Below are 13,862 nucleotides of genomic sequence, written 5' to 3' on the forward strand. Positions count from 1 at the left end.
TTCTAAAATCCCTAATTTTTTCCAAAAAAACTCAAATCATTTTCCCAAAACTCCTGAAACCCTTTCCCAAAAATCCGAAATTTTTCTCCAGAATTCCACAGATTTTCCCCCAAAAATCCCCAAATCCTTTCCCAAAAATCCCCAAATTTTTTCAAAAAAACCTCAATTTTTTTCCCCAAAAATCCCTGAATTTTTCCCCAAAAATCCCCAAATCCTTTCCCAAAAATCCCCAAAATTTTCCCAAAAAAAAATCCCAAATTCTTCCCAAAAATCCCCAAATTTCTCCCCAAAACTCCACAAATTTTTGCCCAAAAATCCCCAAATGTTTCCCCAAAAATCCACAAATTTTCCCCAAAATTCCACAAATCCTTTCCCAAAAATCACCAGATTTTTCCTTCAAAATCCGGAATTTTTTTCTAACAAAAATCCCCATTTTTTTCCCAAAAATCCCCATTTTTTCCCTTTTTCACTCCCTTTTTTCCCCATTTTTTCTCAATTTTTCTCCTTTTTATCCCAATTTTTTCTTCTTTTTACCCCATTTTTCCCCCTTCTCCCCAATTTTTCTCATTATTTCCATTTTTTCTCATTTTTCCCCCATTTTTTCTCATTTTTCCCCCAATTTTTCTTATTTATTTTTTCTCCTTTTTTTACCCACTTTTTCCCTTTTTTAAACCAAATTTATCCCCCGTTTTTTTCTCATATTTTACCCCAATTTTTCTCAATTTTCCCCCATTTTTCTCCCTTTTTATCCCCATTTTGTTCTCCCTTTTTTGCCCCATTTTTCTCGATTTTCCCTTTTTTATCCCCATTTTTTATCCCATTTTTTTCCCATTTTTCCCATTTTCCCTTTTTTTTTCCATTTTCCCACCTTTTTTCTCATTTTTTCCCATTTTTTCCCATTTCCCCCATTTTTTTATAATTTCCCCCCATTTCTCCCCCTTTTTTTCTCATTTTTTATCCTTTTTTCCCATTTTCCCCTTTTTTTAAATTTCATTTTTCCCAATTTTCCCCCCCTCATTTCCCATTTTTTCCCATATTTTCCATTTTTTCCTTTTTTTTTCCCATTTTTTCCCTTTTTTTTCCCAATTTCCCCATTTTCCCCCATTTTTATATCCCATTTTTTCTCCTTTTATTGCATTTTTCCCCCATGTTTTTTCCCATTTTCCCCCCATTTTTTACCCATTTTTCTCCATTTTTCCTCCATCTTTTTTCCCCATTTTTTCTCATTTTATCCCGTTTATTCTCATTTTTTCCCCATTTTTTTATCCATTTTTTTCTCATTTTTCCCCATTTCCCCCCATTTTTTATCCCATTTTTTCTTATTTTTCTCCCCTTTTTTCACATTTTTTCCCATTTTTCCCTCATTTTTCCCCATTTTTTCTCATTTCCCCCATTTTCCCCATTTTTTCTTTTTTTCCCAATTTTTCCCCATTTTTCCCCATTCTTTTCCATTTTCCCCCCATTTTTTAATCCCATTTTCCCTCCAATTTTTCTCATTTTTTCCCCATTTTTTCCCATTTCCCCCCATTTTTTTATAATTTCCCCCCATTTCTCCCCCTTTTTTTCTCATTTTTTATCCTTTTTTCCCATTTTCCCCTTTTTTATAAATTTCATTTTCCCCAATTTTCCCCCATTTATTCCCATTTTTTCCCATTTCCCCCATTTTTTCCCATTTTTTCCCTTTTTTTCCCATTTTTCCCCATTTTCCCCCATTTTTATATCCCATTTTTTCTCCTTTTATTGCATTTTTCCCCCCCATGTTTTTTCCCATTTTCTCCCCATTTTTTTCCCATTTTCTCCATTTTTCCTCCATCTTTTTCCCCCATTTTTTCTCATTTTTTCCCCATTTTTAATCCATTTTTTTCTCATTTTTCCCCATTTCCCCCCATTTTTTATCCTATTTTTTCTTATTTTTCTCCCTTTTTTCACATTTTTCCCCATTTTTTCTCATTTCCCCCCTCTATTTTCCCTTTTTTCCCCCGTTTTCCCCATTTTTTCTTTTTTTCCCAATTTTTCCCCATTTTTCCCCATTCTTTTCCATTTCCCCCCATTTTTCATCCCATTTTTCCCCATTTTTCCCCCAATTTTTCTCATTTTTCCCCCATTTTTCCTCCCATTTTTTCCCATTTTTCCCCATTTTCCCCATTTTTCATCCCATTTTTTTTTCCCATTTTCCCCCAATTTTTCTCATTTTTTCCCCATTTTCCCCATTTTTTTATCCCATTTTTCCCCATTTTTCCCCCAATTTTTCCCATTTTTTCCCCATTTTCCCCATTTTTCATCCCATTTTTTTCCCATTTTTCCCCCAATTTTTCTCATTTTTTCCCCATTTTTCCCATTTTTCATCCCATTTTTTATCCCATTTTTTTTCCCATTTTTCCCCAATTTTTCCCATTTTTTCCCCATTTTCCCCATTTTTCATCCCATTTTTTCCCATTTTTCCCCCAATTTTTCTATTTTTCATCCCATTTTTTCCCATTTTTTCCCATTTTTTATCCCATTTTTTCCCCATTTTCCCCCATTTTTCCCCCAATTTTTCCCATTTTCCCCCATTTTTCCCCCCAAACCCCAAATTTTCCCTTTTTCCCCCAAAGTGAGCTCATCCGGGCGTAGAAAGCGTAAATTGATTTATTTCCATTTTCTCTATTTACAAATCCGGCCGGCGCGGCACCAAACCACCAAAACCGCCCAAATTTCACCCAAAATCCCCTTTGGTTTTGGGGCAAAATTCGCTTTTTTTGGGAAAAAATCCTTTGGGGGAAAATTCCTCCTTTTTTAGGAAAAAAAATCCGAATTTTCGAGGTAAAAATTCCAAATATTTTGGAAAAAAATTCTTCCTTTTTTTGGCAAAAAAATCTAAATTTTGAGGGTAAAAATTCAATTTTTGGGGGCAAAAATTTTCCTTTTTTTTGGGAAAAAAAATCCAATTTTTGGGGATAAAAATTCAATTTTTTGGTGAAAATTTCTCCTTTTTTCAGGAAAAAAATGCAAATTTTGGGGACAAAAATTCAATTTTTTTTGGAAAAAATTAAAAATATTTTGGTAAAAATTCCTCATTTTTTTAGGGAAAAAAATCTGAATTTTTGAGGTAAAAATTCAATTTTTTGGCAAAAAATTCTTCATTTCTTGCGGAAAAAATCCAAATTTTGGGGGCAAAAATGCAATTTTTTTTTTTTAAATTAAAACAATTTTGGTTAAAATTCCTCCTTTTTTAGAAAAAAAAAATCTGAATTTTAGAGGTAAAAATTCAAATTTTTTTTGCAAAAAAAAAAATCCTTTTCTTTGGGAAAAAATCTGAATTTTGGGGGCAAAAATTCCAAATATTTTGGTTAAAAATTCTTCTATTTTGGGAAAAAAATTCGAATTTTGAGGGTAAAAAGTCAAAATTTTTTGTTTGCAAAATATTCTTCTTTTCTTGGGAAAAAAATCTGAATTTTAGGGATAAAAATTCCATTTTTTGGCAAAACTTTTCCTTTTTTTTGGCAAAAAATCCGAATTTTGGGGGTAAAAATTCCTCCTTTTTTTGGGGAAAAAAACTCCAAATTTTGAGGGTAAAATTTCAATTTTTTTGGCAAAAATTTTCCTTTTTTTGGAAAAAAAATCCCAATTTTTGGGGGGAAAATTCAATTTTTTGGGGCAAAAATTCTCCTTTTTTGGGAAAAAAATCCAAATTTTGGGGGTAAAAATTCAAATTTTTTGGCAAAAATGTTCCTTTTTTAGGGAAACAAATCGAATTTTGGGGGTAAAAATTCCAAATATTTTGGTAAAAAAATTCTCCTTTTTTGCGAAAAAAAAAAGCGAATTTTGGGGGCAAAAATTCAAATTTTTTGCCACAATTCCTCTTTTTCTGCAAAAATTCCATTTTTTAGACTAAAAAATCTCAATTTTTATCTTTGACCAAACAAATCCCTTTTTTTTGGACCAAAAATCCCATTTTTTTGGACCAAAAATCCCAATTTTTTTCCACACAAAAATCTCTTTTTTTTCCCCTAAAAATCCCATTTTTTCACACAAAAATCCCATTTTTTGACCCAAAATTCCCATTTTTGGGGCCGACCCCTCCAATGGCGACTCCGGAGATTTCGGAAATTTCGGAAATTTTGGAAATTTTGCAGCTTTTTGAGTTTTTTTGGGAGATTTTCGGAATTTTTCGCTATTTTTGACGATTTTGGTGCTTTTTTTGTTGATTTTTTCAGAATTTTTGAAGATTTTCGACACTTTTGGAGTTTTTCGTGATTTTTTTTTCTTAGTTTTTTATTTATTTTTTGGAGCTTTTTTGGGCGATTTTGGAGCTTTTTGGTCGATTTTTTTTGGTCGATTTTTTCCGATTTTTTGGAGCCTTTGGACGATTTTGGAGCTTTTTTTTGGCGATTTTTTGGATGATTTTGGAGCTTTTTTTGTCAATTTTGGAGCTTTTTTTGGCGATTTTTTCTTTGTCGATTTTTCCAGATTTTTTGGAACTTTTTTTGGCGATTTTTTTGGAGCTTTTCCTGGACATTTTTTCGGATTTTTTGGAGATTTTTGACGATTTTGGAGCTTTTTTTTGGCACTTTTTTTGACGATTTTTTTGTTGATTTTTGAAGATTTTGGTGATTTTTTTGGAGCTTTTTTTGGAGCTTTTTTTGGCGATTTTTTTTGTTGATTTTTTCAGAGTTTTTGGAGATTTTTAACAATTTTGAAGAATTTTTTTGGCGATTTTGGTGCTTTTTTTGGAGCTTTTGGAGCATATTTGGTGATTTTTTTGTCGATTTTTTTCAGAATTTTTGGAGCTTTTTTGGTGATTTTGGGGTTATTTTTGGAGCTTTTTTTTGGCCTTTTTTTCCCATTTTTTGGAGCTTTTTTTGGCCATTTTTTTCACATTTTTTGGAGATTTTTGACGATTTTGGCGCTTTTTCTTGGCGGTTTTTTTGGCGATTTTTTCCAATTTTTTTGAGATTTTTTCGACGATTTTGGAGAATTTTTTTGTTGATTTTGAAGCTTTTTTTTGGAGCTTTTTTTTGGAGCTTTTTTTTGTAGATTTTTCCGGATTTTTTGGAGATTTTTGACGATTTTGGCACTTTTTTTTTGTGGTTTTTTTGGCGATTTTGGAGAAATTTTTTGGCAATTTTGGAGCTTTTTTTGGAGTTTTTTTTTTGTAGATTTTCCCGGATTTTCCGGAGATTTTTGTCGATTTTGGCGCTTTTTTCTGAGCTTTTTTTTTGTAGATTTTTTCCAGATTTTTTGGAGATTTTTGACAATTTTGAAGCTTTTTTGGAGCTTTTTTTGGTGATATTTTGTCGATTTTTCCAGATTTTTTGGAACTTTTTTGGACGATTTTGGTGCTTTTTTTGGGCGCTTTTTTTGGAGCTTTTCTTGTCGATTTTTTTCAGAATTTTTGCCGCTTTTTTGGCGATTTTGAAGAAATTCTTTTGGCTATTTTGGAGCTTTTTGGGAGCTTTTTATTGGATTTTTTTGAGATTTTTGGTGCTTTTTTTGGTGCTTTTTTTGGTGCTTTTTTTGGCGATTTTTTCACATTTTTTGGAGCTTTTTTTGGTGATTTTGGCGGTTTTTTTGTCGTTTTTTTCAGATTTATTTGGAGCTTTTTTTCGTTGATTTTTTCCGATTTTTCGGAGCTTTTTTTGTCGGTTTTTTCACATTTTTTGGAGCTTTTTTTGGCAATTTTGGTGGGTTTTTTTTGTCAATTTTTTCCGATTTTTCTGAGCTTTTTTTGTCGATTTTTTTCACATTTTTTGGAGCTTTTTTTGGCGATTTTGGCGGTTTTTTTGTCGATTTTTTCCCGATTTTTTGGAGCTTTTTTTGTCGATTTTTTCCGCTATTTTGGAGCTTTTTTTGTCGATTTTTTTCACATTTTTTGGAGTTTTTTGGTGGCTTTTTTCGGAATTTTTGGAGTTTTTTGTCGCTTTCGTCGCTCTGGGGTCGGAGCCGCGGCCGGAGCAGAAAATTTAATTTTGGCGGCGCCGGGCCGGGAGGCGAGGCCGGAACGCTGCGGGAAATACAACCAACATCGGCCCCGGGACACGGAAAAATTAAATATAAAATATAAATAAAATATAAATATAGAAAATACAACCAACATCGGCCCCGGGAAAAGGAAAATAAAAATATAAATATAAAAATATAAAATATAAATATAGAAAATACAACCAACATCGGCCCCGGGAAAAGGAAATAAAAATATAAAATATAAATAAAATATAAATATAGAAAATACAACCAACATCGGCCCCGGGACATGGAAAATAAAAATATAAATATAAAATATAAAATATAAATATAAATCAAATAGAGAAAATACAACCAACATCGGCCCCGGGACATGGAAAATAAAAATATAAAATATAAAAATAGAAAATATAAATATAGAAAATACAACCAACATCGGCCCCGGGAAAAGGAAATAAAAATATAAATATAAAATATAAATATAAATATAGAAAATACAACCAACATCGGCCCTGGGAATGGAAAATAAAAATATAAAATATAAATAAAATATAAATATAGAAAATACAACCAACATCGGCCCCGGGACACGGAAAAATTAAATATAAAATATAAAATATAAATATAGAAATACAACCAACATCGGCCCCGGGAAAAGGAAATAAAAATATAAAATATAAAATATAAAATAGAGAAAATACAACCAACATCGGCCCCAGGACACGGAAAAATTAAATATAAAATATAAAAATATAAAATAGAGAAATACAACCAACATCGGCCCCGGGACACGGAAATAAAAATATAAAATATAAAATATAAATATAGAAAATACAACCAACATCGGCCCCGGGAAAAGGAAAATTAAATATAAAATATAAAAATATAAAATATAAATAAAATAGAGAAAATACAACCAACATCGGCCCCGGGAAAAGGAAAAATTAAATTAAATATAAAATATAAAATATAGAAAATACAACCAACATCGGCCATGGGAAACGGAAAATAAATTAAAATATAAATATAAAATATAAATATAGAAAATACAACCAACATCGGCCCCGGGGAACGGAAAAATTAAATTAAATTAAATATAAAAGAATAGAAAATATAGAAAATACAACCAAAATGGGCCCCAGGAAAGGGAAATTAAATAAAATAAAATTATAAATATAAAAAATAAAATAGAAAATACAACCAAAATGGGCCGGAGGGAAGGGAAATTAAATAAAATAAAATATAAATAGAAAATAATAAATAGAAAATACAAACAAAAGTGGGGGAGGGAAGGGGGAAATGAAAAATACAAAATAAGAAAGAAAAAATAAAAAATATAAAATATAAAATTAATAAAAATAAAAATATGAAATTTAAAAGATAAAATAATATAAAATATAAAATAATATAAAATTTACAATATAAAATAAAGAATAGAAAATATGTGGGGTGAAAAGTACAGAATAATGAGGGGAAAAAATTTAAAAAATACAAAATAAATTGGGGAGGGGAAGGGGGAATATATAAAATATAAAATAGAAATAATATAAAATATAAAATTAGAATAAAATGGAAATAAAAAGGAAATATAATGGGAATAAAAGGGGAATAAATTGGAAATAAAATGGGAATTAAAGGGAAATTAAATGGAAATATAAGGGAAATAAAACGGGAATAAATGGGAATAACATGGAAATAAAAAGGAAATAAAATGGAAATATAATGGAAATAAAAGGGGAATTAAAGGGGAATAAAAAGGAAATAAAATAAAAGGGAAATAAAAAGGGAAATAAAAGGAAATCAATAAAAAACTTTCAATAAAATAAAATTGTTGGCGGCGCCGCCCGGGGAAGGGAAAAAGGAAAATTTGGGTTAAAAAGCGAAAAATCCGAAATTTCTGAAATCGGCCGAAATCGGGAATTTTGAGAATTTGGGAATTTTGGGAATTTGATTTTTATTTCATTTATTTCAACATTAATTTTCCTTTTTTTAATTTGTATTTTATTTTCTTTTTATGGAGTTTTGATATTTTATTTTATTTTAATTAAATTTAATTTTTTATTTTATTTTAATTTTTTAAAATTTTATTTATTTAGTTAATTTAATTTATTTTTTATTTTTTAATTTTTATTTTAATTTCTTTTTCTTTTTTAAATTTTATTTTATTTTGTTTTTATTATATTTATTTTATTGCATTTTATTTTATTGCACTTTATTTTAAATTATTTTAATGTCATTTTTATATATTAATTAAATTTTCATTTCTTTTCTTTTAATTTCATTTATTTTTTATTTCATTTCTTTTCTTTTAATTTCATTTATTTCCTTTTAATTTCCTTTATTTTATTTTAATCACTTTAATTTTCCTTTATTTCTATTTCCTTATTTTCTATTTTTTAGTTGTCATTATTTTCTTATAATTTAATTTTATTTATTATTTTAATTTAATTTTTATTAATTTTGCTTTATTTTAATTTTGTCTTTTATTGTAATTTCTTTTTATTTTATTTCATTTCTTTTCATTTCTTTTCACTTGAATTTTCCTTTATCTTTTATTTTTCTTTATTTTCTATTTTTGGATTTTTGTTATTTTTTAAAATTTAATTTAATTCTTTAAAGTTCAATTGAATTTTTAAAATCTATTTCAATTTTTTTAAGTTTAATTGAATTTTAAAAATTTAATTGAATTCTAATTGAATTTATTTATATTTATTTGATTTATTTTCTTCTAATTTTTTCCTTTTAATTGAATTTATTTCCTTTTTATTTATTTTATTTAATTACATTTATTTTTTTATTTATTTTATTTCCTTTCATTTATTCTTCTTAATTTTTAAAATTTTCTTTCATATTTTTCTCTTTTTAACTAATTTTTTTTTGTTGTGAAATTTTAATTTTTATTTGATTTTCATGGAGTGAAATTTTAATTTTTATTTGATTTCCATACTTTAAAATTTTAATTTTTTTGCATTTTAATTTTTAATTTTAATTTTAATTTTTAGCATTTTTATACCCCAAAATTTTAATTTTTATTTGCTATTCCGGCGGTGAAACGTTAATTTTAATTTCATTTTCATGCCGCAAAATTTTGATTTTAATTTGATTTTCCTCTTTCTTTCCAAAATCTCCAGGGAATTTTTAAATATTTTGGATTTTACTTTTTTTAAAAAAAAAAAGTTAAAAAATTAAAATACATATTAAAATTTTTTATTTAAAAAATAATTTTAAATTTAAATTTTTTAATTTAATTTTTATTAATTTTTTAATTTAATTTTTCAATTTATTTTTTAATTAATTTTTTATTATCTTTAATTAAATCTTTTAAAATAAATTATTTAAAATTAATTTTTAAATTATTTTTTTAAATTAGATTTTAAAATTAATTTTTTGAGTTAATTTCTTTAAATTACATTTTTTAAATTATTTTTTCAATTAAATATTTTTAATTAATTTTTTCCCGATTTTCTTTGGAATTTTGGTGAATTTTTTTCCCCAAATTTTTGACCTGGAGGGACCAAACCCGGCAGAAATCGCCCGAGGGACCAGTGGTGGCACCAAGGTGACACCAAAGTGACAAAAAGGGACCCAAAAGTGACAAAAAGTGACCCAAAAGTGACACCAAAGGGGACACCAAGGTGGCACCAAAGGTGACACCAAAGTGACCCAAAAGTGACACAAAGGGACACAAAGGTGACAAAAAAGGGACCCAAAGGTGGCACCAAGGTGGCACCAAAGGTGACACCAAATTGACCCAAAAGTGACAAAAAGTGACCCAAAAGTGACACCAAAGGGGACACAAAGGTGGCACCAAGGTGGCACCAAAGGTGACACCAAAGTGACCAAAAAGTGTCCCAAAGGTGACACCAAAGGTGACACAGAGGTGGCACCAAAAGTGGCACCAAAGGTGACACCAAATTGACCCAAAAGTGACAAAAAGTGACCCAAAAGTGACACCAAAGGGACCCAAAGGTGACACAAAAGTGACCCAAAGGTGGCACCAAAGGTGACAAAAAGGGGACACAGAGGTGGCACCAAAGGGACCCAAAGGTGGCACCGAGGTGGCACCAAAGTGACCAAAAAGTGACACAAAGGGACCCAAAGGTGACAAAAAGTGACCCAAAAGTGACACAAAGGGACACAAAGGTGACAAAAAGTGACCCAAAAGTGACACAAAGGTGGCACCAAAAGTGGCACCAAAGGTGACACCAAAGTGGCCCAAAAGTGACACAAAGGTGACACAAAAGGGACACAAAGGTGACACCAAGGTGGCACCAAAGGTGACACCAAGTGACCAAAAAGTGACCCAAAAGTGACACAAAGGGACTCAAAGGTGACACCAAATTGACCCAAAAGTGACACCAAAGTGACCAAAAAGTGACCCAAAAGGGACACAAAGGTGGCACCAAAAGTGGCACCAAAGGTGACACCAAAGTGACACAAAGGGACCCAAAGTGACACCAAAGGTGGCACGAAAGTGACCCAAAAGTGACAAAAAGGGACCCAAAGGTGGCACCGAGGTGGCACCAAGGTGACACCAAATTAACCCAAAAGTGACACCAAAGTGACCTAAAGGTGACACAAAGGTGACTCAAAGGTGGCACCAAAGGTGACACCAAAGGGACCCAAAGGTGACCCAAAAGTGACACAAAGGGACCCAGAGGTGGCATCAAAGTGACCCAAAAGTGACAAAAAGGGACCCAAAGGTGGCACTGAGGTGGCACCAAGGTGACACCAAATTGACCTAAAAGTGACACCAAAGTGACCTAAAGGTGACACAAAGGTGACTCAAAGGTGGCACCAAAGATGACAAAAAGGGGACACAGAGGTGGCACCAAAGGGACCCAAAGGTGGCACCAAAGGTGGCACCAAAGGGACCAAAAAGTGACACAAAGGGACCCAAAGGTGACACCAAAGTGACAAAAAGGTGACACCAAGGTGGCACCAAAAGTGGCATCAAAGGTGACACCAAAGGGACCCAAAGGTGACACAAAGGGACACAAAGGTGGCACCAAGGTGACACCAAAGTGACCAAAAAGTGACCCAAAAGTGACACAAAGGGACTCAAAGGTGACACCAAAGTGACCCAAAAGTGACACCAAAGGTGACACCAAAGTGACAAAAAGTGACCCAAAGTGACACCAAAGGTGGCATCAAAGTGACCCAAGGGGGACCCAGAGGTGACACCAAAGGGACCCAAAAGTGACACAAAGGGGACCCAGAGGTGGCACCAAGGTGACACCAAAGTGACCTGAAACTGACCCCAAAGGGACGCAAAGGTGACACCAAAGGGGACAGAAAAGTGACACCAAAGTGACCCAAAGGTGGCACTAAAAGTGACACAGAGGTGACCCAAAAATGACCCCAAGGTGACCCAAAAGTGACCCCAAGGTGACACAAAGGTGACACCAAAGTGACCCAAAAGTGACCTCAAAGTGACACAAAGGTGGCACCAAAGGGACCCCAAAGGTGGCACCAAAGGTGACACAGAGGTGACCCAAAAGTGGCACCAAAGGGGACACAAAGTGACACCAAAGTGACATCAAAGTGAGCCAAAAGGTGACACCAAAGGTGACCCCAAAGTGACACCAAGGTGACACCAAAGGGACACAAAAGGTGACACAAAGGTGACCCAATGGTGGCACAAAGGTGACCCAAAGGGGACACAGAGGTGGCACCAAAGTGACAACAAAGGTGACACCAAAGTGATCCAAAGGGGACATCAAGGTGGCACAAAGGTGACACCAAAGGGACACAAAAGTGACACAAAGGTGGCACCAAAGTGACCCAAAAGGGGACCCAAAGTGACAGAAAAGTGACACAAAGGTGACACAAAGGTGGCACCAAAGTGACCTGAATGTGACACAAAGGGGACATCAAGGTGACATCAAAGTGACCCAAAGGTGGCACCAAAAGTGACCCCAAAGTGACACCAAAGGGACCCCAGGGGACCAAAAGGTGACACCAAGGTGACACAAAAGTGACACAAAGGTGACACCAAAGTGACCCCAAAATGAACCCAAAGGTGGCACCAAAGGGACCCAAAGGTGACACAAAAGTGACACAAAAGCGACAAAAAGGGGACACCAAAAGGTGGCACCAAGGTGACACTAAAGTGACCTGAAGGTGACACAAAAGTGACACAAAGGTGACACCAAAGGGACCCAAAAGTGACCCAAAGGTGACACCAAAAGTGGCACCGAAGGTGGCATCAAAGTGACACCAAAGTGACTAAAAGGGGACCCAAAAGTGACACCAAAGAGGACCCGAAGGTGACACCAAAGGGACCCAAAAGTGACCCAAAGGTGGCACCAAAAGTGACCTAAAGGTGACCCCAAAGTGACCCCAGGGCACCAAAAGGTGGCACCAAGGTGACACTAAAGTGACCCAAAGGTGACACCAAAAGTGACCCAAAGGTGACACTAAAGTGACCCAAACGTGACACCAAAAGTGACCCAAAGGTGACACCAAAGTGATGCCAAATGTGGCCAAAAGGGGACCCCAAAAGTGACACCAAAGGTGACACAAAGGGGACCCAGAGGTGGCACCAAGGTGACACCAAAGTGACCCAAAGGTGACACCAATGGTGACCGCAGAGGTGACCCAAAGGTGACACAAAGGGACCCAAAGGTGACACCAAAGTGACCGAAAGGTGCCACAAAGGTGCCCCCAAGCTGACCCAAAGGGTGACCATGAGGGTGACCCCAAAGGTGACCTTGAAGGTGACCTCAAGGGTGACCTCACGAGTGACCCCAAAGGTGATCATAAGGGTGACCATGAGGGTGACCCCAAAGGTGACCAAAAGGTGACCCCAAGGGTGACCACAAAGGTGACCATGCGGTTGAACCCAAAGGTGACCATGACGGTGACAACAAGGTGTCCCCAAGGTGCTCCAATGGTGCCCACGAGGGTGACCCTAAAAGTTGACCCCGAAGGTGCCCACAAGGTTGTGACCATGATGGCAACCCCAAAGATGCCCCCAAAAGTGACCTTGAAGGTGACCCCAAAGGCGCCCCAAAAGATGCCCCAAAGGTGACCATAAGGGTGACCATGAGGATGACCCCAAAGGTGACCCTAAAAGTTGACCCCAAAGGTGCCCCCAATGGTAACCACAAGGTGACCCCAAAAGTTGACCCAGAAGGTGCCCCCAAGGCTGTGACCATGATGGCAACTCCAAAAATTACCCCAAAGATGCCCCCAAAAGGTGACCTTGAAGGTGACCCCAAAGGTGCCCCTAAGGTGACCCCAAAGGTGACCATAAGGGTGACCCTAAGGGTGACCATGAGGATGACCCCAAAGGTGACCATAAGGGTGACCCCAAGGGTGACCATGAGGTTGACCCTAAAAGTTGACCTCAAAGGTTCCCCCAGTGGTAACCACAAGGTGACCCCAAAAGTTGACCCTGAAGGTGCCCCCAAGGCTGTGACCGTGATGGCAACTCCAAAAATTACCCCAAAGATGGCCCCAAAGGTGACCTTGAAGGTGACCCCAAAGGTGCCCCTAAGGTGACCCCAAAGGTGACCATAAGGGTGACCCCAAGGGTGACCATGAGGATGACCCCAAAGGTGACCATAAGGGTGACCATGAGGTTGACCCCAAAAGTTGACCTCAAAGGTTCCCCCAGTGGTAACCACAAGGTGACCCCAAAAGTTGACCCCCAAGGTGCCCCCAAGGCTGTGACCGTGATGGCAACTCCAAAAATTACCCCAAAGATGGCCCCATAAGGTGACCTTGAAGGTGACCCCAAGGGTGCCCCTAAGGTGACCCCAAAGGTGACCCTAAAAGTTGACCCCAAAGGTGCCCCCAATGGTAACCACAAGGTGACCCCAAAAGTTGACCCCGAAGGTGCCCCCAAGGCTGTGACCGTGATGGCAACTCCAAAAATTACCCCAAAGATGCCCCCAAAGGTGCCCCAAAAGGTG

General features: G+C 35.1%; 1 protein-coding gene across 2 annotated transcripts in view; it reads right to left on the reverse strand.

The window, feature by feature from the left end:
• Positions 1–2,610: 2,610 nt before the first annotated feature.
• The window catches only part of PNOC (prepronociceptin), a 31,762-nt gene continuing 20,510 nt past the window's right edge, over positions 2,611–13,862 (reverse strand). For both annotated transcript variants that reach the window (XM_085574306.1, XM_085574305.1), the window contains exon 4: positions 2,611–5,983. In XM_085574306.1, coding sequence (XP_085430432.1) covers positions 5,943–5,983 — 41 coding nt within the window. In that variant the 3' untranslated portion in view covers positions 2,611–5,942. The remainder of the gene's footprint in view (positions 5,984–13,862) is intronic.

This window comes from Lonchura striata, chromosome 3 (genome assembly GCF_050655825.1).
Source record: "Lonchura striata isolate lonStrDom1 chromosome 3, ASM5065582v1, whole genome shotgun sequence".
Lineage (NCBI taxonomy): Eukaryota > Metazoa > Chordata > Aves > Passeriformes > Estrildidae > Lonchura > Lonchura striata.